Consider the following 27541-nt stretch of genomic DNA (forward strand, 5'->3'; position numbering starts at 1 on the left):
AAAACACAGAATGAAACACACGTTTCAGATATGGCCGGTATACTTGTTTCCTTAGATCACAGATCTGGAAGTTTCCTTAGATGATATCAAGTCCACATCCCTCATAACTAGAGACATAACTTGTCTAAAGCCAGATTTTAAGTGTCCAAGTTGGGATTTGAACCCAAGTTCTTTAACTTCACAGGTAGGGCCCTTTCCACTGCACTATGCTGCCTTCTAGTAAAATATCATTTTTTTTTTGTCTTTGTACAGCCTCAAAGGAATGTCAAATGTGACACAAATATATCAGAAAAATTTTTTCTAACCAGAGAGACTGGCATGCTCTGAAACAGATATTTATTTTTAAATTATAAAGGATAAGAAAATTGAAAATGTTCATTACTTTTCAATAAATGAAAGAGCCTCTTTCAAAATCAGAGAAGTCACTTTTTCTTCTTTCATAGGTTGTTGAATAATCTCATGATTTCTCATAAGGATGCAATTCCAACGACGAATGAATCCATAACTAGAATACCAAGTGGTGAAAAACAAGAAGGCCACAAGAGCAGTGATGATAACAACAGTCCATGGGACTTTGAACCATCCAGCAAATCTGGGAATGAGAAGTAAGAGGGGCACAAGGCCAAGAGCCACACTGGAAATCCAGAGCTTGATTCTGAGAGCTCTGTGTATCTCCGGTGTTTTTGTTGCTTGACATTCATTCAGGAGAGTAAAAGGCATTCCAAAAAAGTAATCAAACCCATGGTTTAGTGGATGATAACAGTGGTCATTTCGGGAGGCACAACTTAAACCTTGATGCCATTTTCCTGGAAAAAATAGGAACAATCAGTTATAAAAGGAAACTATTATGTTTCTTTTGTCAAATATAGTTTGGAATAGAAATTCACAAAAAAATCACAGTTTATACTTTATGAAGCATTTTATTCATAAAGACTGTCATGCGAGTTTAAATGAAAGCATTACTAGTGGTTCCTAATTTATAAAATAAAATTGAGGCAATTGAAGTTCAGAAATGTTAGGTAAAATCATAAAGCCAGTAAGTGTCAGAGGTGGAACACAAGATCAGGTCTCCTGACTCTAAGAACAATGTTTTTCTGTCATACTAGAAGTGACTTGCTCATAGTCACATAGCTACAAAGTGTCATAATCAAGACTCAAACTATTTATCACTTTCATTGCTATTTCTTCTTTTTGACATCATCAAATATTTGAGGATGGGGGCATGGTTAGTAGAATGGAGTCTAGATTTTTAATTTCATTTTTGTAGTGAATTACAAATGTTGAAGTCCCTCTAGTGATGTAGACTAGCCATATATTTATAATTTAATATCTTATAGAGGTTCCTGGGCCATTGAGAGATTAAGTAATTTACCCAAATGACTTATACAGCTTCTATCTATCATATGTAAAACCAGGGGCTACAAGGCTAGCTCTCTGTCTACAATGATATAATACATGAAGTGCTAGCCTCTCCAAATTCCAGCAAGGACACCTTGGGAATACTACCAGTGGCCTCAACTTCAACACCAGAAGGGCTTAAGAGTCCTTTGCTTCCTCGCCATCTTCTGGACCTTTAAAGGTAAAAACAAACAGAAACTAAATTGGTTTATAGATGTAGAATTTTTGTGGTGAACCTCCCAAGAATGTTCCTCTCTCAAATTTTTTTTTAAGTATTAACTTCATCTATATCTAGCTCATGCCACCAAGAGAAGTTGTTAAATTTTCAGTGTGAGCAGTCACACCTTAGAAATTAGCAAATGCTATAAATCAAGGCTTGAATTATTGTTTCGTTGACAGTCTCTAGACTTAAGAAAGTGATAGATAAAACATCATAATGAATATTAAACTTAAATATGTATCATACTTAGATTTTCTTAGAGAGCTGGTTGTTAAACATTTACCAGCACACCTTTGCTATGCCTATGTAATTACCTTTTTGTTATTCATCTATACATGTTGCATCGATCTTCCCCCTCCCCCAATTATGTTATTTTGGCAGGGACTGAATTTCTAAGTTGCAAGAGGGATTGTCAAATATATCTTCCAGGTTTTACTACATGGAAGATGTCATTGATAATATCTTTAAACTTACCACCATGTTCTATTTCATTAGTTCAGATATGACTTTTATCATCACTTACACTGCCCTATTTCTACTCGTTTCCTCATCTCCATGATATATTAGTTGACACAATTCTGAGATGTGCTATAGGAATGCTAAATTGCAGTGGAAATTTAACTTGTATTCATTTAAAACTGGCAATCCCACGCTGTACCTATCAATCCAGTCCTATAACCACGTTGTTGAAGCATCTTGGCAAACGTGGTTTCATTTGTTGGAAGACCTCCTGAACCACCAAGCCAAAGAATGGCACGATTCATATTGAAGGAAGAACTCATACCTGAAATACATGGTAAGGGAAGGATATATCATATTCCATTTGTTGATTGGCCCAGATTTCCCCCGCAAATCAGAAAAGTTTAAGTAAAAACAGGTCTCTTACCATATTCTAAAAGCCAACCACCAGGAATTCACCCTAATTACTTTCGTTTTATTTTTCTTTTTACAAAATGTCACACATTTTGCCTTCTTTTAAAGTGAGGGATTTTTGTCATATACCTTTAACTAACTGGGCTAACTGTATGGACAAGAAATATTTTAATTGGTATGGTATGGATATGAATATGAGAGGACCTGTTTCAGTGTGGGGAATTCTTCTTCATTAACATAAATCATAACCTATCTACATCTTGGGAAATAAGTTCCAGGTAATTGCCTTAGGCACTTAGTGATGAGATGAGTTGCTCAGAGTCACATAATTGAAAAGTGTCAGAGCTAAGATTGGAAAGTATATTTTCGTAACTCCAGAACTCTAGCCATTACACATATTGTCTCTGCAATGCCTTTCACAGTGTGGAAATAAGTCCTCAGTGGTTGGATTTTACTTTTGTTAAGTTACGTCTGCAGCATGACTTTGTTCCCATTATATGACGCAAAAGAAATTACATCTGTTAATACAGGATATTTATAGCTTGCACAAAGAATCTCTTGCTGCTTTTCTGACATCTATTACATACATTGGGCCATCAAAAGAGAGAAAAGGTTCAGTTGACTCTCAGTTCTGTGTCATTTAAGGCTGATCATGTGCTAGGTATTCCTGTACACATCTATTAGTCCAGATCTTACCTTTTTGCGACTTTTGGGAATATGTGGGATATGCTTTAAGAGCCCAGGTACACAGATATGAAAGGCATGAAAGCCCTGTCTTGGCCACCACCAACATATTTGTAAAATAAGCAACAGGGTAGTGTAGCTATGATTTCATTAACATAAGGACCTCTCCCAACTAATGCAAATCAATACTCTCTGCAGTTTGAAGTCTTAAGAGATTTGGGTGCCTACGAGAGGTTAAGAGTTTTGCCCACAGTCAAATGGAACTTGAACCCAGTTCGTCCTGACTCTCAGACAAGCTCTCTATTCACTATGTCCTGATGGCTCCTGTAATAAGCAACATACTCCCAAACAGTATTTGGTAAGCATATGAAATGCTAAAAAAAAAAAACCTACATGATATGAAAATAAATTCCTTGTTAAGGCATCAAAGAAAATAACATTATTTATCTCAATGATTCAGCCATTACATATTTTCCCAGTAACAGCTGGGAAAAAAAATAGAATATATCTATATCCTGGAAGGACAATATCATAGGATATAACCTAGAAGGAAATTTAGATATCATCTAGTCCCAACTTTTCATTTTACACATCAGAAAATCAAGGCTCAAAGAAGTTATATGAATTGTTCAGGTTCTTCAATGCAGTGAGTATCAACCCTGTGGTTCAAATCCAGATTTCCCTCCAAGTCCACTGCTCTTTCTCTAATCAAATCCCATGACAAGCAACACAATAGGATAGCCTTCCACAAAATTGAATACCAAGAAATGTCTTATTTCTTAAGATTCTCACTTAAAAATAAAAATAAATTATAAAATGCCTGGTCACAATAAGGGTTGACCTTTGAAGCAGGGTAAGTCAGTTAATCAACAAACATTTAAGTGCCTACTATATGCTAGGCACTGCTAAGCACTCAGGACACACATAAAGGCAAAAGATAGTTCCTGATATCAAGAAGCTTACAGTCTAATGGGACAGCAGGAGAAATATTCCTTGCATCTCAAGTTAGAACCATATAGGAAATGCTGTACATGATGAGAAGGGTTTCTTTAGTACCATATGGTACTACTATGGCACATAGCTACAATGTGAATTGAATAGACATTTATTTGCTAGCCTGAGTATAAATATTATTCATGTTAATCTCTATGGGAATACGTGTTATATTCCAAACTCCTAACTAGCAATTGCATTTTGGAACATCATCCATCTATGAACTGGGGACTGGCTACCTTAGCATTTAATTATATAGAGGGCTGCTCTCCGTAGAAGAGTGTGTGGTGCTGTGTTTTGCCTATGTAAATTATGTATGTACACATGGGCTTATCTAGATGTATCTCACATGGAAGCATGAATGATATCTCTAAAGTCTTCTCCTTCCCCTTCTCTAATGAAGCCTTTGACTTCTGTCAGAGGAGGAGATTAAGGTCAGAGACTGGATACTCTTCTCTCAGCAGAGAGGGGAAGGATACTGAGCTAGAACTATATCTATCTTCCCCTAAAAATATTGCTAATCTAGGGGAATTCATTTTTAGGTTTAAGCTGAGGATCTGTTTACTATCACATAACAAGGAAGGAGTATGCTAAGCTATACATCAAAGGCTTGACTCCCTTCCAACCAAATGCCAGTTCTTTAATGAATACACATAGAAAACAGCAAATAAATCCATTAATCCAAGACAGGAGCAAACAGAAATTAAAGAAATTATATACAGGAGAATAGGGAGAAGTCTCCAAAGTCACTAGGGTAGTAAGCTGAGAATAGGTCCATGACTAAGGTGCCACTTCTTCCATGTGTGGTCTTCTTCCCAGAGTTTTTCTCTCACTTCAGGGACATGAAAAGAGTATTTTCTTCCAAAGTTAAAAGATCAAGATCTCTCTTCTCTCAAACTCTTGCCAACTCAATCCCTCAAACAGGGATTAGGCATTTTGTAATCAATCTCTTCTCATGAGAAGAGTCACATGTAAACAGTTCAAGTTGCATATTACATCTGCAAAACTTGAGGAACTTCAAGCCTTTTGTTGGTGGGAAAGGAAGAGGTAAACCTGGGAGTGGCAGGAATTAAAACATTGTACCAGTCTCCTTTCCAGTGAAATCTATATTGTTTATCATTAATTTTCAAATACCTAAAACTAGAACCAAAAATAAAGTGGGGCACCTGGAACCCATATACGGTGGGGGAGAAGAAACTTCCTCCCTATACAACTCTTAAGACCAGTTTCCCAACTCTCAATGTCTTCTGTTGATTTATGCCTCCCTACGGGGCACTGGGCATGAGAGGAAGATGAGCCCTGAAAAAGGACAAACAAAAATTCAGGAGCTGTCTTGACTTTGTATTTCAGATTGAATCTTTCAAGGTAACATTTACATAATTATCACTAAAAATGATAGTTTCCTATAAATCATTTCCATATTTGTCTAATAAAACTTTAGAGAGAAATTCAGGGAGTTTTATGTTTGTGATACTTTGTTTGTGAAGAGTCAAATGTCACATATCTGTCAATTTCAATGATGTGGAAAATTATTAAAATCCCAAAAGTTTATGAAGAAGGGAGGAAAAGTATCTGAAAAGTAAAAACAGTCCACGGTTCACACACCTTGCTTATTCAGAACTCATTTACTCTTAGACACAATTTAGACAAATTTGATTATATGGATATCCAGCCCAGGACAGATAACAAAAGATAACAAAGCTGGAGCTGCACCTACAAGTCCACAGATACATGCAGAAAGTGATAGCTGACAAGAAGTGAGACAAAAAATAAAAAAATAAAAACATCAAAAAGTAGGTACAAGAACTAAGAAAAACAACCAATAACAATAATCATGAGGAAGCTAGGTGGCACAGCAGATGAAGCACTGGGCCTGGAGTCAGAAAGACTAGAGTTCAACTCTGACCTCTGTGTGACCTTGGGCAAGTCACTTAACCCCTGCCTGCATAAAACTGGACAAGGAAAGGGTAAACCACTCCAGTACCTTTGGCAAGAAAACCCCATGTACAGTTGGTCCATGAGGTCACAAAGTGTTGGCCATAACTGAACAATAACAACAATAATCATAGCACCCTTAAGACAGTGGCAACAATGTAGAAGCAATTAGCCTTAAATAGCCAATAACCTCTGGGAAATGTGATCATAATATAGTATAGTATAAAATTGGTATTCATTATGAGGACTCTAAGTCATTAAGAAAAAGTTGAAGTTTCTATAGTACTCTTTGGCATAGTGGATAATAAGCTGGCCCTGAAGCTAAGAAGTCCTCGGTTGAAATCTCCCAGATGCATACTGGCCATGTGACCTTAGACAAGTCACTTATCTCTGAGCAACTCTCTAAGACAGAAGTTTCAGTTGCAGGTGCCAAGTGCATTGGTAGGAGAGTTTCTTCATTTGGGAGCTCCCTATAATTCTGAAATACTAGGCCCAGTTTCAGTCCCTAATCTTTAAGAAAACTGAGATGTGGATAATCCATTTTCAAGTTTTCTATTCAAATGGCTAAAACTTTTAAATGTCAGCCCTTACAAGAATGACTTCAGTATTTCTCTTAATTGGAATGCCTACTTCCCTCATGATGTCAAATAAATGAGGTGATATTATATCTTTATCCTAAACCTCTTTTTACTTTCTAACAGGCCAAGAGAACATACACTTAACTTTCTTTTAGCCCTGTTCACATTTTTACTACAGACAGTGGCATCTTCCAATTTCTTGAGTCTACCTAAAACCACCTTTCCTAGAGCTCCAATGGGAAGCTCCAATGACACCCTTAGAGAACCTAGGACCAACATGTGACAGCTGAACAGGTCTGCTACATGTCTTCCCAAAGAGGTAGTATACAACTGCTGCCTAAGTCATGAAGGCACACAACAGTGAGCACACAAACTTACACTGTCCCTCACATCATCCTATCTTCCATGTCTATATAGATTTGTACATAGCTGCTATTAAGTAGTTCTATTTATTTGGTACATCTGTTTCTCTGCTTCTTCGAACAAGTTTTGCTGTATCTTTATCACTGAAAAAAAAAATATATATATATATATATATATACATATATATGCATATCAGCATTAGAATGTGCTACAGTGGATAGGGAGCCAATCTTGGAGTCAGGGGCCCTGTTAAGCCCTGCCTCTGACCCATTAGACATATTCAGTAGTGCCATTGCAACCTCTCAGTCCTCTAGGTAACTACATAAGACAATAAGTTGCAGAGAAGGTGCCAATCTATGTAAACAGAAGGGCTTTCCTCACTTAGGAATTCACTATACTAATGAAATTATAGGCATACTTCCCACAACTATCCTACCAAATCCTTTTGAAAGATGTGTGATATTTACTATAAATAATTTGAAAAGAAATATGTGTCTGGTGTCTTGAACAAACTTTTTCAGTTATTTTGTAGACTTGCAAAATAATTACCCAGGAAGTGCTTTGTTATTAGAAAATATTACTATATTGAAAAGTTTCCAAACCTGATCTGATGGGGTATCTGCCAGTCAGGAAGGCAGCTCTGCTTGGACTGCACATTGAAGCTGCTGCTAGATGCTGAGTGAGTTTTACCCCTTCTCTAGCAAGGCGGTCAATATTAGGGGTGCTAAAATCCAAAGAAAGATTATGAAACATTGAGATTTTAATTCCAACAAAATGGATCAGTATTAAATGGTTACCAACTCAGAAGAGGATTTTTTTGTCCAGTTCTGGTAATTCCTTTTTGTATGTTGTGACATTTTTACAATAAGAATCACAGAATTATAATTTTAGAAATGAAGGAACTTTAGGGTCATCTAATTTAATCCTTTCATTTTACAGATGAGGAAAATGAGGCTGAGAAAAATTAGGTGACTTGACTAAGGTCTACCAGGTAGTCAGTGGCAGAGACAACATTTGAGCTCATGTCCTTTGATTCCAAATCCAGCAATTTTCCTACTGTACCATGTTGTCTCTCTGATCCTGCTCTGGTAGCCCATTATGAAATGGAAGTGATCCAATATTCTTAAATATTTTGCCAATGAACTATAATCTCTTGGAATCTCTACAAAACTAAGAAGTCTTCAAGTATGGATCAGATGATACAATGCATGTGTGTTGTGTAAGGACCATCCTCAGTGGGAGCAGAAAAGGCTGATGTCCAGTTTGGCTAGAAAGTGGTGAACATGAAGACCACTAATCAAGTTGTAACAGAGTTGCATTCTACACTGAAAATTTCAGTATTCTCTACCAACAAATAGATATTTGAGGAAGTATTGACAAATATTTATTTGAATAACTATCATCAACCAACTAGACAAAATATTAAATTCTATCCACAGTTAGGGGGAATGTATTTCTTTTGACAAAATAGCTGACAGTTTTAACAGGAGTAATGTGTATTATGTCAATTAGACAGAACTGAAAGTAATGATACATAGGCTGTTTAGATGGAAATTTTAAAGATCTTTTATAGAACAAATTAGCCTTATCTGTGACTAAACTGTGTTACTTAAGGGAGGTGAAATACTCTGTTAATGTTGTTGTTAATTTCTAGTTCTAGTTCTTATGCTTACATTTTTTTCCAATTACAAGAATATCCAGCTGTCAGTGATAGAAATTACAGAAGATAAGAGCAAAGGAATAGCTAAGACATGCAGGTGTTAAGTAACATGCTCAGGTTCATACAACGTATACATAACAATCATTTGCAAGAACATGATTGAAAGAAGAAAGATAAGCAATTTTTATCATCAGTGTGTAAGGTACTGGTCCTTCCTCACATACGCAATTTGATTGTTGAAAAAGAAAGAACCATGTACTCTGACGGGGAAAAATGAACACCTGTAAAGAAAAAAATTAACTTGTCAAATACGTACATTACTGACTTCCATATGTAAACAGTTTGGTTATAAACAAGGGGCAAATGATTTTTGTGCGTGAAAAACTATTGAAACTCAAGCGTAAAGAAATAGTTTTCCCATTCAAATGGCAGACATGTACTGGCAAAGGACCGAATAGAGATATGAGAGGAACTGTTTAAAGAAAAACAAATGATTGAGGTTGTAGGCCATTGTGTTCCCTCAGTTCATTTGCATGTTTTTAGAGCTTGTTAGAATAAAATTCATATAATGATAAATAAGTTTTCAGAGACTATGGGGTGATGAAATAAGAACTACTCATTGCATAACTAACAGTGGGGTTGATTTTGTCAGTTTTACTTCATAACAGAAAATCACCAAGTACCAAGATGCTCTATCCTAAGCCATTAAGAGTGTTGAAGAACCCAGCAGGAGATGGAACGAGGGCAGCAGGAAATGAGTGAGAAAATGATAGCAGAATTGTTCAGCTGACAGAAAGACTTTAGGAGTTATTCTAGGGATGCTGCTGACTGAAATTTAACCATCATGTTGTCATTTAGCTAGAGAAAAAGCCCATGGAGCCTTTTGACTAAGGGAGAGGTAAACTCTGCTATAGTTTCCACTACTGTCATTCAGCACTACCTAAAAGATAAACCAAAGGACAAAGAGTCAAAACCTCTCAGAAAAGGCTTGTTTCTCTCTGATTTTCTCTGCAGTTGTAGAAAGATAAGTATGGGGTGGGGGGGACAAACTGCATCTGCTTTATTGTAAGTATAAGTTGAAACTGATTAGATGAGTCAGCATCTTGTTGAGTAAAGAGCTATTTCAGCTTGTCTTCAGACTAAAGGGCTTCACAATTGCTGGTTTAATGAAAGTATTTATGAAACTGTTTCTCAATACTTTTTTTCAAGATGATTATGATTTAAAAGATTTCCTTACTTTTGTATCATTTCAAGTGTAGAAGAGGATCAGAGTTGCTCAGCAGAAGATCAATGAGGATCAGAAGGGAAATTATGGTAGAGAAATGACTTTGTGTGGTACAGGTTTCTCACAAAGGGACCAAGGACTTCAAAACCTATAGTTCACAATAATGAGTTGTCCCAAGTACATGGATCATCCTCACAAATGTGTCTCTCTGCTTATTTTGTTTAGTTGTTCCTCTCCGGAGAGAGAGATGTGGACATACAGAAAACATCAATCAACCTAGATGTTTTTTAAAGATACGTAAAAGATAATATAAGGAGCAGGCAACTGGTAATTAATACTGACAACAGATCAATCACAATAGTTTCAGGAGTACTTAAGTTCAGAAGGAGATGAGCTTAATAAGAAAAGCTAAGGAAAAAAATGGTTTTGTCTTTTATAAAGCTATTCTGGGAGGGATCAAAGAAGGCATATTACCACCGTTCATAGTAGATGAAGACATTAATAACTTGCAATATAAACAAGGTAGAGCTGTCCAATTCTTCAAATATTTTGAATACATAGATTTTTAAAAGTTTTTGCATAAGCGAATTGAGTTCAGCTAAGATTAGAAGGGATGCAATTAACCTTAAAAAATTATTGCAACAGGTTTCTCTGAAAGGGATCTCAATTCCAAGATATATAAGCAGCTGATTCAAATTTATTAGAATGAGAGACATTTCCCAATTGGTAAATGATCAAAGCATAAAAATACTCAGATCTTAAGACATATCTTACAACGTTAAGATCTCAATGTCACTGGAGGGGCTGCAAGAAAAAGAATCATATTAATTCATTGTTGATGGAGCTACCAGTTTATCTGAAAAGCAATTTGGAATTATGTCTAACTAGCCTGGATGTTTTCTTTGATCCAAAGATACCGCTACTAGGCCTATAGTCCAAAGAGATAAAAGAAAGATGAAAATGTCCTACATGTTAAAAAAAAAATATATACATATATATGTATATATATATATGTATATATATATATATATACATATATATATATATATTTATAGCAGCTCTTTTTGCAGTGGCAATTAGGGGATGACTGAAAAAATTATGGCATATGAATGTAATGGAATACTATTGTGCTGTAAGAAATAATGATGGTTTCAGAGAATATGGGAAGACATATGAATTGATGTGGGACTAAGCAAGCAGAACCAAAAGAACAATTATAATATCAATATTGCAAAAAGTAGCAATTTTGACAGACATAAGAACTCTGATCAATGCAATGATCAATCTTAACTGCAAAGAACTGATGATGAAGACTACTTCCCATTTCCTTACAGAGAAGTAAAGGGCTAATATGCAAAATGAGACGTACGTTTTTGGACAGGGCCAATGTGGAAACTTGCTTTGTTTGATTATGCTTATATGTTACAAGTGTTTTCTATTTTTCAATCAGATAAGAGGCGTGAATAGAAGATGGAAAGAAAAAATATAAATGCTTAATAACTAAAAAATAAAAGAAGTCCTGAAAAAAAGGTTGCAACCATAATAACTAATAGGAGGTTGATTCAAAATAAGTGATAAAATAATAAGAAAGTACCAAGCTGCCCATGATAAATGTAAGCCAAATAATCCAGATCAGCTACATCCTTAAAGAACAATAGAATATGATCTTCTGATCCACTGTCAGTAATATGTGAAAAACCATGGAAAATTGGAGAGGTATCAGAGCACTGGAAAAATGCAAATGTTTCAATATTCGAAAGAAAGAAGAGAAAAGTCAAGAGAAGGGAAGAGGGAAGAGAAAGGAAGAGGAAAGAGAAAAGAAAAGTTAAGAGAAGAGAAGAGGGAAGAGAAGGGAAGAGGGAAGAGAAGAGGTAAGGGAAGGAAAGAGAATGGAAGAGAAAGGAGGGAAGGGAAGAATTAAGAAAAGAGGGAAGGGAAAGGAAGGGAAGGAAAGAGAAGAAGAGAAGAGAAGAGAAGAGAAGAGAAGAGAAGAGAAGAGAAGAGAAGAGAAGAGAAGAGAAGAGAAGAGAAGAGAAGAGAAGAGAAGAGAAGAGAAGAGAAGAGAAGAGAAGAGAAGAGAAGAGAAGAGAAGAGAAGCCTCTAAACTATAGGTCAATTAACTTTATTTTCATTCCTGGAAAAATTCAGAATTATTAAAGAGATGGTTCTAAACATCTAGAAAAGGACATCATGAAGACAAAGAGACAGCATGGTTTCATACAGGAAAAGTCATTGCAGACTAACCTTATCTGTCCCTAAACTGATAGAACAGGAGACTGTTGTAGACATAGTTTATCTAGATTAAAAAAAAACTTGTTAAGATATCTCATGCTATTTGTGTGTGGAAGGAAGTTGGATAAATGTGTATTGGGCAATACTTCTATCAGATGCATTTTGAAATAGTTAAATGGTTATGGTTTAATATTAATTTAGGGGAAAGTCTCCAGTGGAGTACCCCAGATATCTATGTTTGGTCCTTTGATGGCACCAAGGAGGCAGTCAGGTGAAACCACTAGTGTATAGAACTCTAGACCTGGAGTTAATGAGACTTGACTTCAAATCCAACCTTGGACACTTACTATGCTACCCTGGACAAGTCATTTAACCTCGTTCTGCTTCTGTTTCTTCAACTATAAAATGGAGATAATAATAGCCACCACCTGCCCACGCCCACTGCACCACAGGGTTGTTATGAGAATTAAATAAGATAGTATTCTTAAGGTTCTTAGCAGAGGGCCTGACACATAGTTGAACCTTAATAAATGTTTGTTTATTTATTTTTTGCTTTTCTCTTCAATTGTACTATTTAATTTTTCCATCAAAGACTTGGATAAAGGCATAAATGACATGTTTGTCAAAGCTGGGAAGGATAGCTAATACATTTGGATTATAGAGTCAGTATTAGAATAAACCTAAGAAAATTAATTTTAATAGAATTAAATGTAAAATCTTCCATGGATGCAAAAAGATTGAATTCAAAAGCATGGGATGGGGGAAATAGTTAGCTAGCAATTTGTTTTAAAATTACCTAGGGGTCAATAGTGTGATATAGCAGGCCAAAAAAAGACTGGTGTGATTTTGGTCTGTAAGTTTGAGGTATAGTATCTAGAAATTAGGATGGGAAAATTCACTGCATTCTGTCCTGGGCATATAGTACATTTGGAGTGTTTTGCTTTGTTCTCAGCAACATATATTTGGAAGGCATCGATACAAGATAAATGCTCAGAGGAGAACAGCCAGAGCTGTGAAGGGCCTTGAATCCATGTTGCACAAGAATCAGTTGGAGAACTTGGGATGAGAAGATTCATGGGAGACATGATAGCAGTCTTCAAAGTTTTGAAGGGCTTAGTGTGGAAAAGGGATTACACGGGTTCTGTTTGTCCACAAAGATTAGAATCAGAAGCAATGAGTGTAAGTTATGAAGACAATAAGTTTGGATTTAATGTTGGGAAAAATGACTGTGGTCGTCTACATGTGTAATGGCCCATGTTAGAAAGTAGCAAGTTCTGTTTCATTAGAGGTTTTCATGCAGAGGGTAGAATGGTCAAGCTTTGTCAAATGGGGATTAATTGAGGGTATGGGTTTGAAAAGATGGCTGCTGAGGTTTCTTCTAACTCTAGGGGTAGCTGGAATCCAAGTCTTCCTAATAGTCAGCACTCTCTTCACTACGATATGCTGCCTTTATATTTCCAACTAATTAACCCAAATATTACAAGAATGAACTACCTTCATTTTGCCAACCTTTCAGACAACTAGGAAACATTGAGGATACAAAGTAGTGCCCAACATATGTAATATCTCGTGAGTTCAGCTATATCGCTATACAGCTAGGTCTCAATGTAAATAATAAATCCTTTGAAGTGGTCACATTATTAGAATTTGCACTGCATTTTTCCACTGCAGTGGGACCAAGTCTCATATTTTACATAATTCTAACTATAAATAGTATGACTTTTAGTACATGCAACCACTTCACATGATTCACTATCATGCACATGGTGCATTAATCAACACCTTGCTCAATACAAAATGGTGAGAATGCAGGTGTACTTAATACTGGCTGAGCTCTCTCCACCCACTCTCATTAGTCCTCAGTGACCAATTATCAGGATACTATATATTGTACAAAGGTGCTTAATGAGGGCAAATTATGTGGCTGCCTATATGCTGTGATTCTAGGGGTAATGAGAAGGTTTCTGAAAAAAAACTCACCTATTCAAATCTGCCTCACACTACATTAACAAAGGCCAAAACCCTTTCTTCCACAACGAAAAATGTTCTAAAATATAAATATTCCTGATATTAATAACACTGAGTTAAATTCATACCAGTGCAAATTCTAATTAATTCTAATAAATCCTTTTCTGAGAGTGAAGGGAGAATCCCGGAGAAAATACGGGAAGAAACTATGAAGGAAAGATAGGGGATGGTAGAAGTAGGGGGCACCAGAGACACTTTCGTTAGTTCTTAAGTTTGCCTAGGGCTAGCCTGATTGCTTCACTGACCACTGAGTTTTATTCATCTGTGTTGGTTTATAAGGATTATAAAAAAAAAAAGAAAGAAAGAAAAGAAAAGAAAATCTTAATTGAAGTAAAGATGCTCACTGCTTGAATTATCTGTTGTGTTATAAAGGAATAGAAAACAGTGTCTGGTGTTTACCTCATTGTATTATTACCATAGCAACCTAAATCTCCAATGCCAAGGTCATCTGCCATGAAGAGTACAATATTAGGCCTAGAATTCATAGCTGGGTTTGATCCACTCACTCTCCAAAATAAGCAACAAATTGATATTAAAGCCCAACAGCTCCTGAAATAAAGAAAAACGATTAGATTATCAACTGAGTTTTTCACTGAAGGTTAGTTTCAGACAAACTTATTATTTTTTAAAGTCAATTACATTATTTCATGCCTTCATTTTGTTGTTTAAAGTGAAAAAAAAAGAAAATCCGAATAAATCCAACTATAGGTAATGAACAATGACTTAATATTAAAATTTGTGATTTATTACATTAGAGCTTAAGTTCTGGCTACTTCTGCCTAACTAGATAAACTTCAGGTCCTCTCCTGGCAAACAAACAAACAAACAAAAAAAGCACAACAAAGTTTGCTTTCTGAAAATCAAACTAAATACACCATTAGTAAGTGGGCTGCCTTGGGATGAATTATTTGCTTTTGGCAACTCATTTTTCAGTTTTATTTATGAAATATTCCTAAAGCCTCCTTACTTTATATCAAGCAATAAATACAGAGGTAAAAGAGCTATATGATGAATGTGAGAGAGCTAACTATAAACAAGTAATCCTAGTATTTAGGACACAGCTCTCCTTTTTCTAAGTGAGGAAAGACAAGACCCAAAGAAAAGTTTAAAAGCATTTGTTGCCAAACTGTAGCCCAATAATGACAAGCCTGTCTCAGTCCCTATTTCTGTCCAGCTGGATTTAGTTAAGTAACTCTTGAATCTGCCCAGTGCAGGTCCTGGGGTGATTTCCCTCAAGGGAAAGAGATATAATGGCCCATCAAAGTTATTTCACCATCAAGAAACTCTTCTTGCCTGTTCTACTGTAATCTTGAACTAATTCTAATTCTAAATAATAAACATAATTAATAATTAATTCTAACTAGTTAATTCTAAAAGCTGACCTCCATTTCAGTCAAGTTGCCCTACCCCCTCCATTTTGTACTTCATTTACAATTACCATCATAGTGGATACAGCACTGTTGCCTTGGAGTTAGGAAGACCTAAGTTCAAATCCTGCCTCAGACAATTAGCTGTGTGACCCTAGGCAAGTCAGTTAACCTTTCCCAAGCTATTTCTTCATCTGTAATATGGGGAGAACAATATTTTTTACCCATCAGATTCTGAAGATCAACTGAGATCTGATATGGAAAACACTTTGAAGACTTTAAAGCAATGTATAAATTCTAGCTACTATTATTATTATAATCATTATTAACAGTGTCTCCTGTTCCCTTGTCATTAAATGCCTGCCTTTCTTGAGACTGGAACTCTGCCCCCAAACAACAGCTGCTGGGTTTGTATCTACTTGTTGCCAGACCTCCCACTTGACTTCCATGTTGCCTGCCTGCTATTTGATTCCATATTCTCCTGAAGATGCAATAAAATGTTGAGACTTTCTCTTTTCCCCCACCATAGGTATTCTCCAAAATGGCCTTCTTTAGCCTAAGCTCTAAGGAGAGGACATCAATAGTCTTGCTTTTCACAGCACAGCCATGTTGAATGATTAATTTTATTGTATTGAGGAGAGTTAATTACCTTATAAGGAAATTAATTTTCATAGAGTTCTTAAGGTGTTTGGAATATAAGAGGTCATGTAGTATTCTAATGATTTTCAAATGATCAAGGATTATATGCATATGACTCTACGGTGATTAGTTTAGAACAAAAGCCTGTATGGCGTTTATTGCAATGTTATGTGTCAATTTTGAAGTAAGATTTCCTCATATTAATTGTGTCATCTCAAGGAAGTGTTCCAGATATCATTAGTGGCAAAGATCATTTTGAAGTAAGGGAAATGTTTCAGAATGTTTTGGGTGTTTTAATACCTCTTATCTCTTCATGGATCTAAAATGGTAAAGGTAAGGAAAGAAATTCATCAAACTCAGTGACAACATTTACATGGAAATTTCCCTCAGTCAGTGAATATTTATTAAGCACCTAGTCTATGCAAAGCACTCTTCTGAATGCTGGGATTGCAAAAAGAAGCAAAAGATAGTTCTTGTTTTTAAGGAGCTCAGATTCTAATGGAGGATACCATATGGTTACAATTATGTACAGAAAAGCTATATACAGGATAAATAGGAAATAATTGAAAGAGGAAAGGCATTAGAATTAATAGGGGCTGGAAAAAATGCTTCCTTTCTTAAGAAAGGATTTTAGTTGAAATTTAAAGGAAACCAGTAGACAGAGATGAAGAAGGAGAGTATTCTAGACATTCCAGACTACCAGAGAAAATGCCCAAACCCAAGAAATGGAGTATCTTATTTGAGAAACAGCAAGGAAGGCATGGAGGATGGATTAGAGCTGTAAAAAACAAAACAAAACAAAACAAAACAAAAGTGTGAGGCAGGCATATCAACCAATAGGCTATTGCAATAGGCCATTGTGAAGTGATTAGGGCCTGAATCAAAGCAGTGGCAGTGTCAGAAAAAAAGATGTTGCAAGTGTTAAACTACCAGCTCATGGCAATTTATTGGATGTGGGAGAAGGGGGTGTGACTTGTGAAGATGAATACAAAAAGTAGTAATGAGAAGGGAGTTCATTTAAAACAAAAAGAGGGTTAACATGAATCTGTATACTGCCCACACAAGTGCAAGTGAAAAATTAACGTGTTCAGGTGGAATGTAGAGTGCCTGAAGCAATATAAGATCCTGTTGGAAAAGAAAATTAGAACCAGGTCGTAGAGGGTCTTAAATATTAGATTGAGGAGTTTTTATTTAATGCTAGAGGCAAGAAGAAGTAACTTAAGGTTTCTAAGCAAGGGAGTGAAATGGTCAAGACTGTGATTCGGGAAAATTATTTTTGCAGTGTATAGAAAATGAATTGGAAAGGGAAGTAGAAAGATTAATTAGGGATAATTACAATAATTCAAGAGAGTAGTAATGAGGGTGGTGGCTATGCGAATGAAGGGAAAGGAACAGATGAGATATGCGAACACAGAGAAATGAATAGTACTTAGGGTCAAATGATAGAGAACTACTAAAAACTTTGCTTTATAAAAATGTAGCCAAAAATAGTTAGTGTGTTTGAGGTAAAATGTTTATATACCTTAATTCAAATCTATTCACAACCCCAGGGCAACTTCTATACCTAATGTGGTTCATATCTGGTTTTACCAGATTTTTTTTTTTAACTCAGTGTCTATGATTGAGGTGTAGGGAAAAAGAAAAACTATCAGAGCTCTAACAGTGAGGATAATATTAGAAATTTTTTTTTCAGCTTACACCTATACAATTAAGGTATCTATGCAATGAAGATAAAATAGAGAGGCCAACAACTGTCCATAAAAACAGGCAACTTCAACAACTAACATGGAGATTGGGTGAGCCTGCTTCCAGAAATTCCTCATGGAGGGTTCATTTTTCTTCCCTGATTCAGAGTAGGTATAGGTATTCTTATTGATTGCATGATGATAAAAAGCTTCTGAGCTACAGCTGAGTATGAATTCAAAAGGTACAAATAAATTAAATCTTTCTTTACCCTGGTAGCTAGTGAGGCCAGAAGTGCTGTGAACTGCTCAATGGGAGTGCCTCCCCCAACTCACCCAGGTTACCAACAGGCCACTAGTGCAAGGGATTATTGTTTTTTCTTCAAAGCCTTCCTAAAACTCTCTCAATTCTAGTGCCTTTTTTCTATAAATTATCTCCTCTTTATCCTGTATGAAACTTGCTTTGTTTATATTTGCTTGGGCGTTGTCTCTCCTGTTAGATTGTAAGCTCCTTGAAGACAGATTGCCTTTGCCTCTTTTTTTACCCCCAGCACTTAGTATATTTCTTAGCACATAGTAGGCACTTAATAATGTTTATTGATGGATCAAGTCTTTCCTACTCTTTTTTTTTCAGGTAATTGGGATCAAGTGACTTGCCCAGGGTCACACAGCTAGTAAGTGTCAATTGCTATGTGTCTGAGGCCACATTTGAACTCAGGTCCTCCTGACTTCAGTGCTGGTGCTTTCTCCACTGCGCCACCTAGCTGCCCAATGTCTTTCCTACTCTTAAGTCACTAAGTATTAGAGGCAGGAAAAAAAATAGTTATGACCTTCTGAATTTTAAAAAGGCAAAAGAGCCACTGGAGTTCCTGCAAATAGAGTCCATACCAGAGTCTGCCAGTAGCTGCAATACCCAAGTCTAAGGGGGAGGCACATATGAGAAGCAAACTACTTGATCCAACTCAGCAGTGACTCAATCCAAAAGCCAAGGTATGAGTTCCAGTGAGCAAGGAAACAACTAAATCATCAGGATGCTAAATCCAGAAATAAATTTTGGTGGGAGAGAATGTATGATAATAACCACATCAAGCTTAACTCTATTCCCTCTACTGACCATAGTGGGACAGTGTGCCTTGATTGAGAACAGGAGAGTGTTTTGTTTTGTTTTGTTTTGTTTTGTATTGTAATTCTGTCCTTCCTTTACTTTTCCAGTAAATGTTACTCTGTAAAAGCTCATTGGCTGATGGACATTAGGCAGCTGTGAACTGATCACTGATATTAGCGAAAACACACTTGATAGGGCTTTTGAGTGGTAATACTGAAGTACCCCTCCATAGTCACTCAAAGTTACTCTGATAACCTTGAGGAAGGCTAAGCAATACTTTGGGTACCCAGCCTGTAAGTCTGGTTATAGTTGATCTAGTAGCCCATACACTATAGCACAGTGTGCTCTTAAATATTTTAGAATTTGCTTTCCCTCCAAAAAAAATGTGTATGAAACACTTTTCATTTTGATCTGCATTGTTAATATTTTCTCCATTGCCTTCTTAAGTTTATGCTATAACAGCATAAACAGGATTACAAAGAGAATATTTATCTGTTTTAAAATTAAACCTAATTGGCTTCAAGCACTAAGTTTTATGTTACAATGCAAGCTGAGACCAGTATTTGTTCTTAGATGGAAAAAAAAGGATACATTGTTCTTATCTATTTGATATTACCAAAGTTAATTCATATTTTAAGTCCATGTCAATAAAATTATCACAGACATTTTACAGAAATTGATAAAATAATAACAAAATTAATATTTAAAAATTTAAGATCTAGAGACTATCAAGAGAAATTTTGAAGAGGCGGGGATGAAGGAAGAAGAGTATTTCTGGTCCACAAGATATATATTTAACATTGCATTTATTTAAACTTTTTCCAATATATTGATCAGTTATGTTGATTATCTTTTTTTACTTTTTTTTGTCTTTAAAATACTATTCATCATATGGAATGGTTATCTGAAAGGAGGAGGAAGAATACTGAGGGAAATTATGGTGGCATAAAAAATCAAAATATCAATAAACATGTATTTAAAAAAAAATAAAATCAAACTACATGCAAAAGGCTTCGTTTTGTCCTTTGGTAAAACATTTGTGATTAGTGAAAGTAGTGATCTTATCACACTCTGTACAAGTGAGGACAGTCTGGAAATTTTGATCCATTTGCAGAAGAACATAAGTGTACCCAAATATGGTCAGAGGAGAGAGACAGGGAGATTGAAAGCAAAGAAACCATGTTAAATGAAGAAAACACTGGCTGAAGGAACTAGGAATGTTCAATCTAGAGAACAGACTTTAAAGGGAGAATGACAAATCTAATTTCTTCAATTATTTTAGAGTCTGTCATGTGAAAAAAAAAGGATGCTTATTCTGTATAACTACAGAAGACGGAAGTAAACTAGAAGGAAAACACTTTGGGTTCAATACAAAGAAGCGTTTTCTAGCAGTTATATCTATCCAACAGTAGAAATGGCTGTTTCATGAGGGAGAATTCCCAAATGCTGGAAGTAGTCAAACAGAGGCTGAATGGTCATATTTCAGTGATACTGTAAAATACTGTATTTGTTTGGAGGTAAAACTTGATACATCGTTCAAATTTAAATATTTTATTATTTAAAATTCTCACAGTCCTTACAAGAAATCAGAAATATCTTTTTTTTTTAAATAAATCTAATCCTGTTCCTGAGTGTTTTAAGCTGAAGACATTTTGTTCTGCCCTATGGTGAAAGAAGGTAAAACTATTTAATATGAATCAGGAGACATTACATTTCACGAATACACAGAAAAGGGGGGTAATATTATATTGCTGCTCTTTTATCAATAACAACACTAAATTAAAAAAAAAACAATAGTAAGACAGAGATGCAGTATTTCATAGTGAATAGAGAGTTGGCATTGAAGCCAAGAACATATTCTGACTGTGTAACCCTAGGTAAAAAATTGATATTTTATCACTCTGGGCAAATCTCTAAGATTATAAATTGCAGGTAAGTTGCAATCTGCATTATTAGAGGGAGTTTCCTCATTAGGAAAAGAAGGAACCGAAGGAAGGAAGAAAGGAAGGAAGGAAGGAAGGAAGGAAGGAAGGAAGGAAGGAAGGAAGGAAGGAAGGAAGGAAGGAAGATAGGAAATTGGATTAACAATAATGGTGATATTGATACCAGGCATTTATATAGTGTTTCAAGGTTTACTAATCATTCTATATTTTATCTCGTTTGATTCTCAAAAAACTCTACCGTATTGTGTATTATTATCTCTATTTATAGATGAAGAGACTGAAACTCATGGTAACTATGTGGTTTATTCAAAATAATTCTAGTAATAAATAGGAAGAAGATTGAAGAGTGCTAAGTGTCCTAGTTCCAATCCAGCCTTCTCACATCTATTAATGTTCACTGCATAAGCAAACAAGGAAGCACAAACTTCCCCACTTACCAGTCATTTGATGGAAGGTTCATGGCTTCTTCTTAGTTTACCTAAGGAAACAGGATCAATTAAGTTCACCTATAAAGTAAAAGGATGTTACCATAATTGCCATAATTATTCAGGTTAATGACTGAGGGTAAGGAGGCCAGTGTCTCAAAACTTGCATGGATCTATTAGCTTTGTTCCAGAACAGACATCACCCATCTTCCTGCCTCACCACTCAACATGATTGCAGATGAATGTTGTAGTTCACCAGGTTGATAGAGCAAATGAGAACACAGACAGCCTAGCACAATATGAGCTATATAGTATAATCCTCAAAAGAAAAAAAAAGTACGTATCAGGTTGATAAACACAAGTCTGTCTCCACTTGGAGTATAGAAAGCATTCTGCTAGATATCCAATGCAAAGTTTATGCTCTAGTAATGATGAATCAGTGGCATCATTTTCTTTCCATCTAGAAAGAATATAATTATATTTATTGTGAGTTATATTTATGAACATGACATCTTCATAGTCAAAATCATCACAGCTCATGGATGCGTTTGCCAGCTTTGATTAGCATTCATCAAGATGAGTCCCATTTGTAATAGTATTCAGGTGGCATTTGAGACTACCAAATTGCTCCAAGTGACTGAGAAGTCAGGAAGACTAAAGGTGTCATTTTTAACCTCAAAGTAATATAGATTTATTTTTAGATTAAGTTTATTGATTTTTTTTCCTTTTTCATTGTCTAAATTGTCCCTTGAATCTCTTTCCATTTTCTCCTCCCACCCCAGAGACAACCTTTATAACAAAATTTAAAAAAAAAACCAAAACTCAGATGCAGCCTTTTAAATTCTATCCTGAAAGGTAGCCATAGTTACAGGAGGACTGTATATGCCTTACCAAGATTTTGCTTCAAATGACCCAACAACTAGTATGAAGAGGGCTTCTGTAGAGTAAGTGATAGAGTTCAAAATCCTGATACAGTGGAATATGTGTCTTCCTTCATAATCAATACCTAGAATCCTCTTCCATTTATTTTGAAACACAACTTATGGTCATACCCATAACTAGTTAGCTACTCATTCCTTTGGGCAGGTCAGAAACAGGTCCAGCTTTGACTGTGAGAAGAGTAGATGGTGACATATGAAGAAGCCCTTCTTGCCTGTGGTCTATCTTTCCCACTGACTTGTCAATGGTTTTTGAAATCCTATCTTAGATATTCATCGATTTGCATTAAAATATTGCTTCTTTTTAAGCAAAAAAAAAGTTCTGGAGGAGTAGCATAATAAATCATAGCCTTATTTAATACCTTAATGTTGGCTAGTTTTACCAAATTACTTCTTGTCTTAATAGATAACCAAGGGTATGCATCTGGATAATAATAAAAAAAAAATACAAGAGAGAAAAGCAAAGAGAAATTGATATAGGGAACAACCTGAGTAGGTCAGCTTGGGTACAGGATTTTGAGCACCTAGATTTAATGAAGGAGGGAAAATAGAAGTGGGAGATCATGCCACACAAATTTTAGCCTGCTTCCTGACTTTTTCCTAGCACCATCCTTGACCTTATGGATGGGCAAAAATTAAAGGGTTACTATACACCATTTTGATCATGCCTAAGAATATTCCTTGTTTTGATTTTGAAGCTGATAATTTTCCAAGTCGTGAAAGTGGATTTCTTTGAGCTTTATCTCTTTTTATTTCTCTAGTTCATCCTCAGATGCATACATTAGTTCATGGAGACAAAGTCAGCCTCCCCTCCCCCCAAAAAAGACACACACACACAAAAACTCAGAAGCGAAGAAATAATCCCAGGGTAGTTCTCAACCTGTGTGACTGTTCCCTAAGTAACTGCAGTTAACTCCTACAACTTTGGGAAATGAAACTATTGTATATAACTGCTTAGCCTTCCTGGTTGTCTTTTAAATGCTAAGAAATATGGTCATTTTGCTCTTCATATTTTTTTTTAGATAAAGCAAATTTGTCAAGAAAAAAAAATGACCACATTATTTTTGCTTGTCAGATCCAGTTGAATTGAGTTGATGGAAATTAGTTAATAGAAGTGTCAAATTATCAAATGCAGGACCATAGGATTATGGAATCGGAGAAAGAGGGAATTTTAGAAGTCATTTATTCCAGCCTCCTCATTTTGTAGATGGTAACACTGAGGTCATGAAAAATAAATGACCCACCCAGGGACACACAGATGATATGCGGCAGGCTGTGAATTTGAACCAAGTTAACCTTACATTAAATTTCATACTCTTTGTAACGTACCATATCGCCTCTTTAGATTTGTCATAAGAGAAAACTTCCTGACAATTAAAGCTATCCAAATATTGAATGAACTCCTTGAAACATAGCAGGTTCCCTCAAATTAAGACTCTTAGGCATTTTTCATGTATTTTGTGAGCATATAAGAGTAGATACTTATGCATATGTATATATGGACATCTACTCTCCCTGATTAGAAGGTGAGCTCTTTGAAGGCAAGTAGTCTGCTGCTTTTTTGATATATATCCTTAACACTTAGAGTGGCCGTCATATAATAAGCATATAACAAATGCTTTTTGTTTAACTATTTTAAAATAGTCAAAGTTCTCCAGGTTCTCTAAGATAACCTAATACTAGTAGTCCAAAAGTCTTAGTGAATTTCTAAATTATTAAAGCTTTATGAAGTGTTTTGGAATACCTGTACTAAGTATTTCACAATACCCTAATCACTCACTTGATTATATAACAAAACTGATATTCTATCTGGATATTTCTAATTGGAACACTACCACTTCTTCTGTTCTGCTATTCCCACCATTATTTATAAACTATTGTTATTGTTTTCTCACCTTTCTGATAGAATAATGGCCATGCTGTTCAATAACACTTATACATTTCAGGTATTCCTAAGCATTTCTCCCTTAAAAGAGTACTATCAAACATCCTCAGTTTATAGAACTATTGCAATATTACCAGCTGACAGCTCTGAAAACTGAAAACATCCAGAAAGTGATTAACTTTTCATAGTACACTGACCTGAGAACTAGGAAGACCTGGATTCAAGTCCTGCTTAAGAGACATACTGATTATGTGACCCTGGGCTTACCAGTTACCCCCTCAGTTCTCCAGGCAATTCTAGAGTATGAGTTAGAGAGAAAGCTCCAACCTGCACTGGTTGCAAGAGGTGATGAGTAATTGCCTGCACCGATGAGATCTCAGACCCTTTCCTTATTGCTCTCCCTGTGAATTAGTATTCTTTCAACACGTTTGTATTTAATTCTAAATATTTCAAATTTTTACTCAATTAATTTAATTTTATTGCCTAAGTCATCAAAACATAAGCAAAGCAGATCAATAATGTCTCTCGGAACTGATCGACTTTATTTATATGTGTTTTTTAATTCTATCAGTCAACTGCCACTTTCATTTCCTTTGCCCTTCTTTATAATTCCAAAGGGAAAGGTTACATAAAAGAAGCAACACATGTTAATAATCTTGGCAAAATTTCCTTCCCCGTACTGCTGAAAACATAATGGGAAGAGAAGGCATTTCTTAACCCCATGCGGAATACTAGTAATTCATTTTACAGGGCCTTTCATCAGAACGATACAGAGGCAGTATCTCATTAAACCTTCTGATATCTGAATGAGGAAGCAGGTGACAATATTATTATTTCTGCCTTTATATAGGGAAAAATAAGAAACAGAAAATCGATGACTTTTTTCAGGTTACCCAACACATTCAGGTCCACCCTCCACATCAATTAAAAATAGGCTATCTTGGAAAGACTGTGTTCTCCTAATGATAAAGGATCCTCCTATCTTCTTCAAATCCAGAAAGCTTGATATGCTCAGAATAGGGAGCAGCTGAACTTCCAGAATACAGGTTTCAAGACTGTGAGTCCCCTTTTGATTTTAATCTTTTCTTGCATTCAAGACCAAATATGATCTAATCTGGAGAGAATTAAGCAACTCATCTAATAGAGGTCACTCGCTTTCTCACCACCTTCATTTTTTCTTTTCATCCCTGTGATAATTATCATGTGAACATTGGATTCAGTTAGTCATTTTTCACATACACAATATGAGGTAAAGTCACAAGATCCATGATATTAAACAAGTCTTGGTAAGGAATTTGGACACCTTAAACTCTGCCATTTGCTTGTGCTACTTTAGGAAAATATAGCCTTTGAGCTTTTTTTCTAGTTATGTGCAATATGGAGGCAAGAATTCCTGCCTTCTATCATGGTCATGAGGTTGCTATAACAATCCATCACAGAAAGCCTGAACATTTGCAGAAATTAGGTAAAATACACTATATAAATACCAATTTATTTTCTTAGATGTATTCTGAATAATAAAAAGTAAAGATTCTAACCACAAATTTCAAAAATCTCATGGAAGAACATCTAGATTTATACTATATTTATAATTTACTTAGGTAACTTTCTGATTAAATTAGACTGCATTTGATTTTTTCAGTATTTTTGACAACCCTGATATTAGTCTTAAGAGAATTTATAGTGCTTGCATAGAGCTTTCTTAGAAGATCTTAGGTTATAATGCTCCTAGAAAAATCTACTAAATTTCCAAGATCATCTCTTGACCTGAACTTTCCCCATATCTAGAGTGATCATTTGATATTTATTATCTTGGTTATCTATACAATGAAAATTCAAGAAGACTAAGCTAAGATTCAGTGATCTTTTGGATCCCTTAAATAAAGTAAATTGCATGTAAAGTTTTTCTTCTTTTCTGTTGTCCATAGACCCCAAACTAAAATCCATTGATTTTTCCATCCCCACTTGCTGTTGTCAGGAATCTTCTCAGACATATAGTAAAGCTAGTAGGAAAAACAACCCTTGTGTCAACAAAATTGTCTTTTAATTTTATATCTTTCAAAATTGTACTCAACTAATTTAATTTTATTGCCTAAGTCATCAAAACATAAGCAAACAGATCAATACTATTGCCTGGAACTTCTATCAGTCAATAGCCACCTTCATTTCCTTAGCCCCTTCTTAAACATCTTTCATATATTTTCCAGTGAATTTTCACATTTTTCCATTTTGCTCCTGAGGAAGATAGGTTTGTCCTCAGATTCTATTTCTCCCCATCACCATACAATAAAATGCATAGAATATTAATATTAATTCATATTAATAATAATTAATAAATTCATATTAACACTACGAATAGACCAGTGACACTCTGTGATAGTTGTCACCTGACTATCAGATTTAGTTAAATTAATCACTTTTCAGACTCAAGTTGCTATGTGAAGTCATGAGATCCATGGTAGCCATTAAGTATTAAATAAGAAACATGGAGACCTTGAACTTACTTTCCAGCTCAGACATGAGTAGCAATAATCCATTTATAATCTCACTGAAAGACATCACATTTGTAGAATGAAAGATAAAAGTCAGATAAGGCACCTTCCACTTACCCGCAGAAGTCAGTCCTTGTTACTCCTACATTTGTGAAAGCAGTAAGCCCTCTCAAAGTTCTTGTGACTCTGATGATTTTACTTAGATAGTTATTATTTTTAGTTAACATTTATTAAACTTCCACAGAACAGCAGGTTATCTTGCAAAACATGGTATTAGACTGCCTAATAATTACTTTTATTGTTAAAAATAACCTATAAAGAGCTATACTGAGCTATTTAGGAAATGAATGACTAGTCACCAATACTGTCCCCATCACTATTTAAAACACAACTATAATTAACAGGAATCAATGCAACAGATTTTTTAAAAGTGATATGATCACTATACCAGTGAAGAAAACAAGTAGAACAGTACATAGTTAATAATACTTTGTACTTTATAGTATCTTTTGATCTCAACATCTTATAAACATTACATAATTTAGCCTCACCACATACCTCTGATGTAGCTAAGAATTATAACCTCACTTATTTAATAAGGGAACTGAAACACTGGGAAATCCTAAATTTAGGCTCATATACAGGAGTGTTCCAAATGTCTTAGTGCAGTTTTAAGTTTAAAGTTTAAATCAAAAACTATTAAACCTTAAAACCATACTAATACTTTTTGACCACCTTGTATTACTAGGACATTGAAATGAATCTCAAAATCATATGCTCAACTAGGCCAAGAATCTGTTTTCCTATATAACACCCTATGTTCTTCTACTTTGCTTGTCTTTCCTCTCTCCTTTGTTCCTTTAAGCAACTCTAAAT

At 35.3% G+C, this 27541-nt stretch overlaps 1 protein-coding gene across 1 annotated transcript in view; it reads right to left on the bottom strand.

The window, feature by feature from the left end:
* ARSH (arylsulfatase family member H) overlaps positions 1-27399 on the bottom strand; it is a 41063-nt gene extending 13664 nt beyond the window's left edge. The window contains exons 1-6 of the mRNA XM_020992792.2: positions 26783-27399; positions 21363-21403; positions 14589-14738; positions 7647-7768; positions 2277-2402; positions 383-806 (exon numbers count right to left, since the gene is read on the bottom strand). Coding sequence (XP_020848451.1) covers positions 383-806; positions 2277-2402; positions 7647-7768; positions 14589-14738; positions 21363-21385 — 845 coding nt within the window. The 5' untranslated portion in view covers positions 21386-21403; positions 26783-27399. The remainder of the gene's footprint in view (positions 1-382; positions 807-2276; positions 2403-7646; positions 7769-14588; positions 14739-21362; positions 21404-26782) is intronic.
* Positions 27400-27541: the final 142 nt, after the last annotated feature.

The sequence above is a fragment of the Phascolarctos cinereus genome, unplaced genomic scaffold, assembly GCF_003287225.1.
Source record: "Phascolarctos cinereus isolate Bilbo 61053 unplaced genomic scaffold, phaCin_HiC Scaffold_726;HRSCAF=1367, whole genome shotgun sequence".
NCBI lineage: Eukaryota > Metazoa > Chordata > Mammalia > Diprotodontia > Phascolarctidae > Phascolarctos > Phascolarctos cinereus.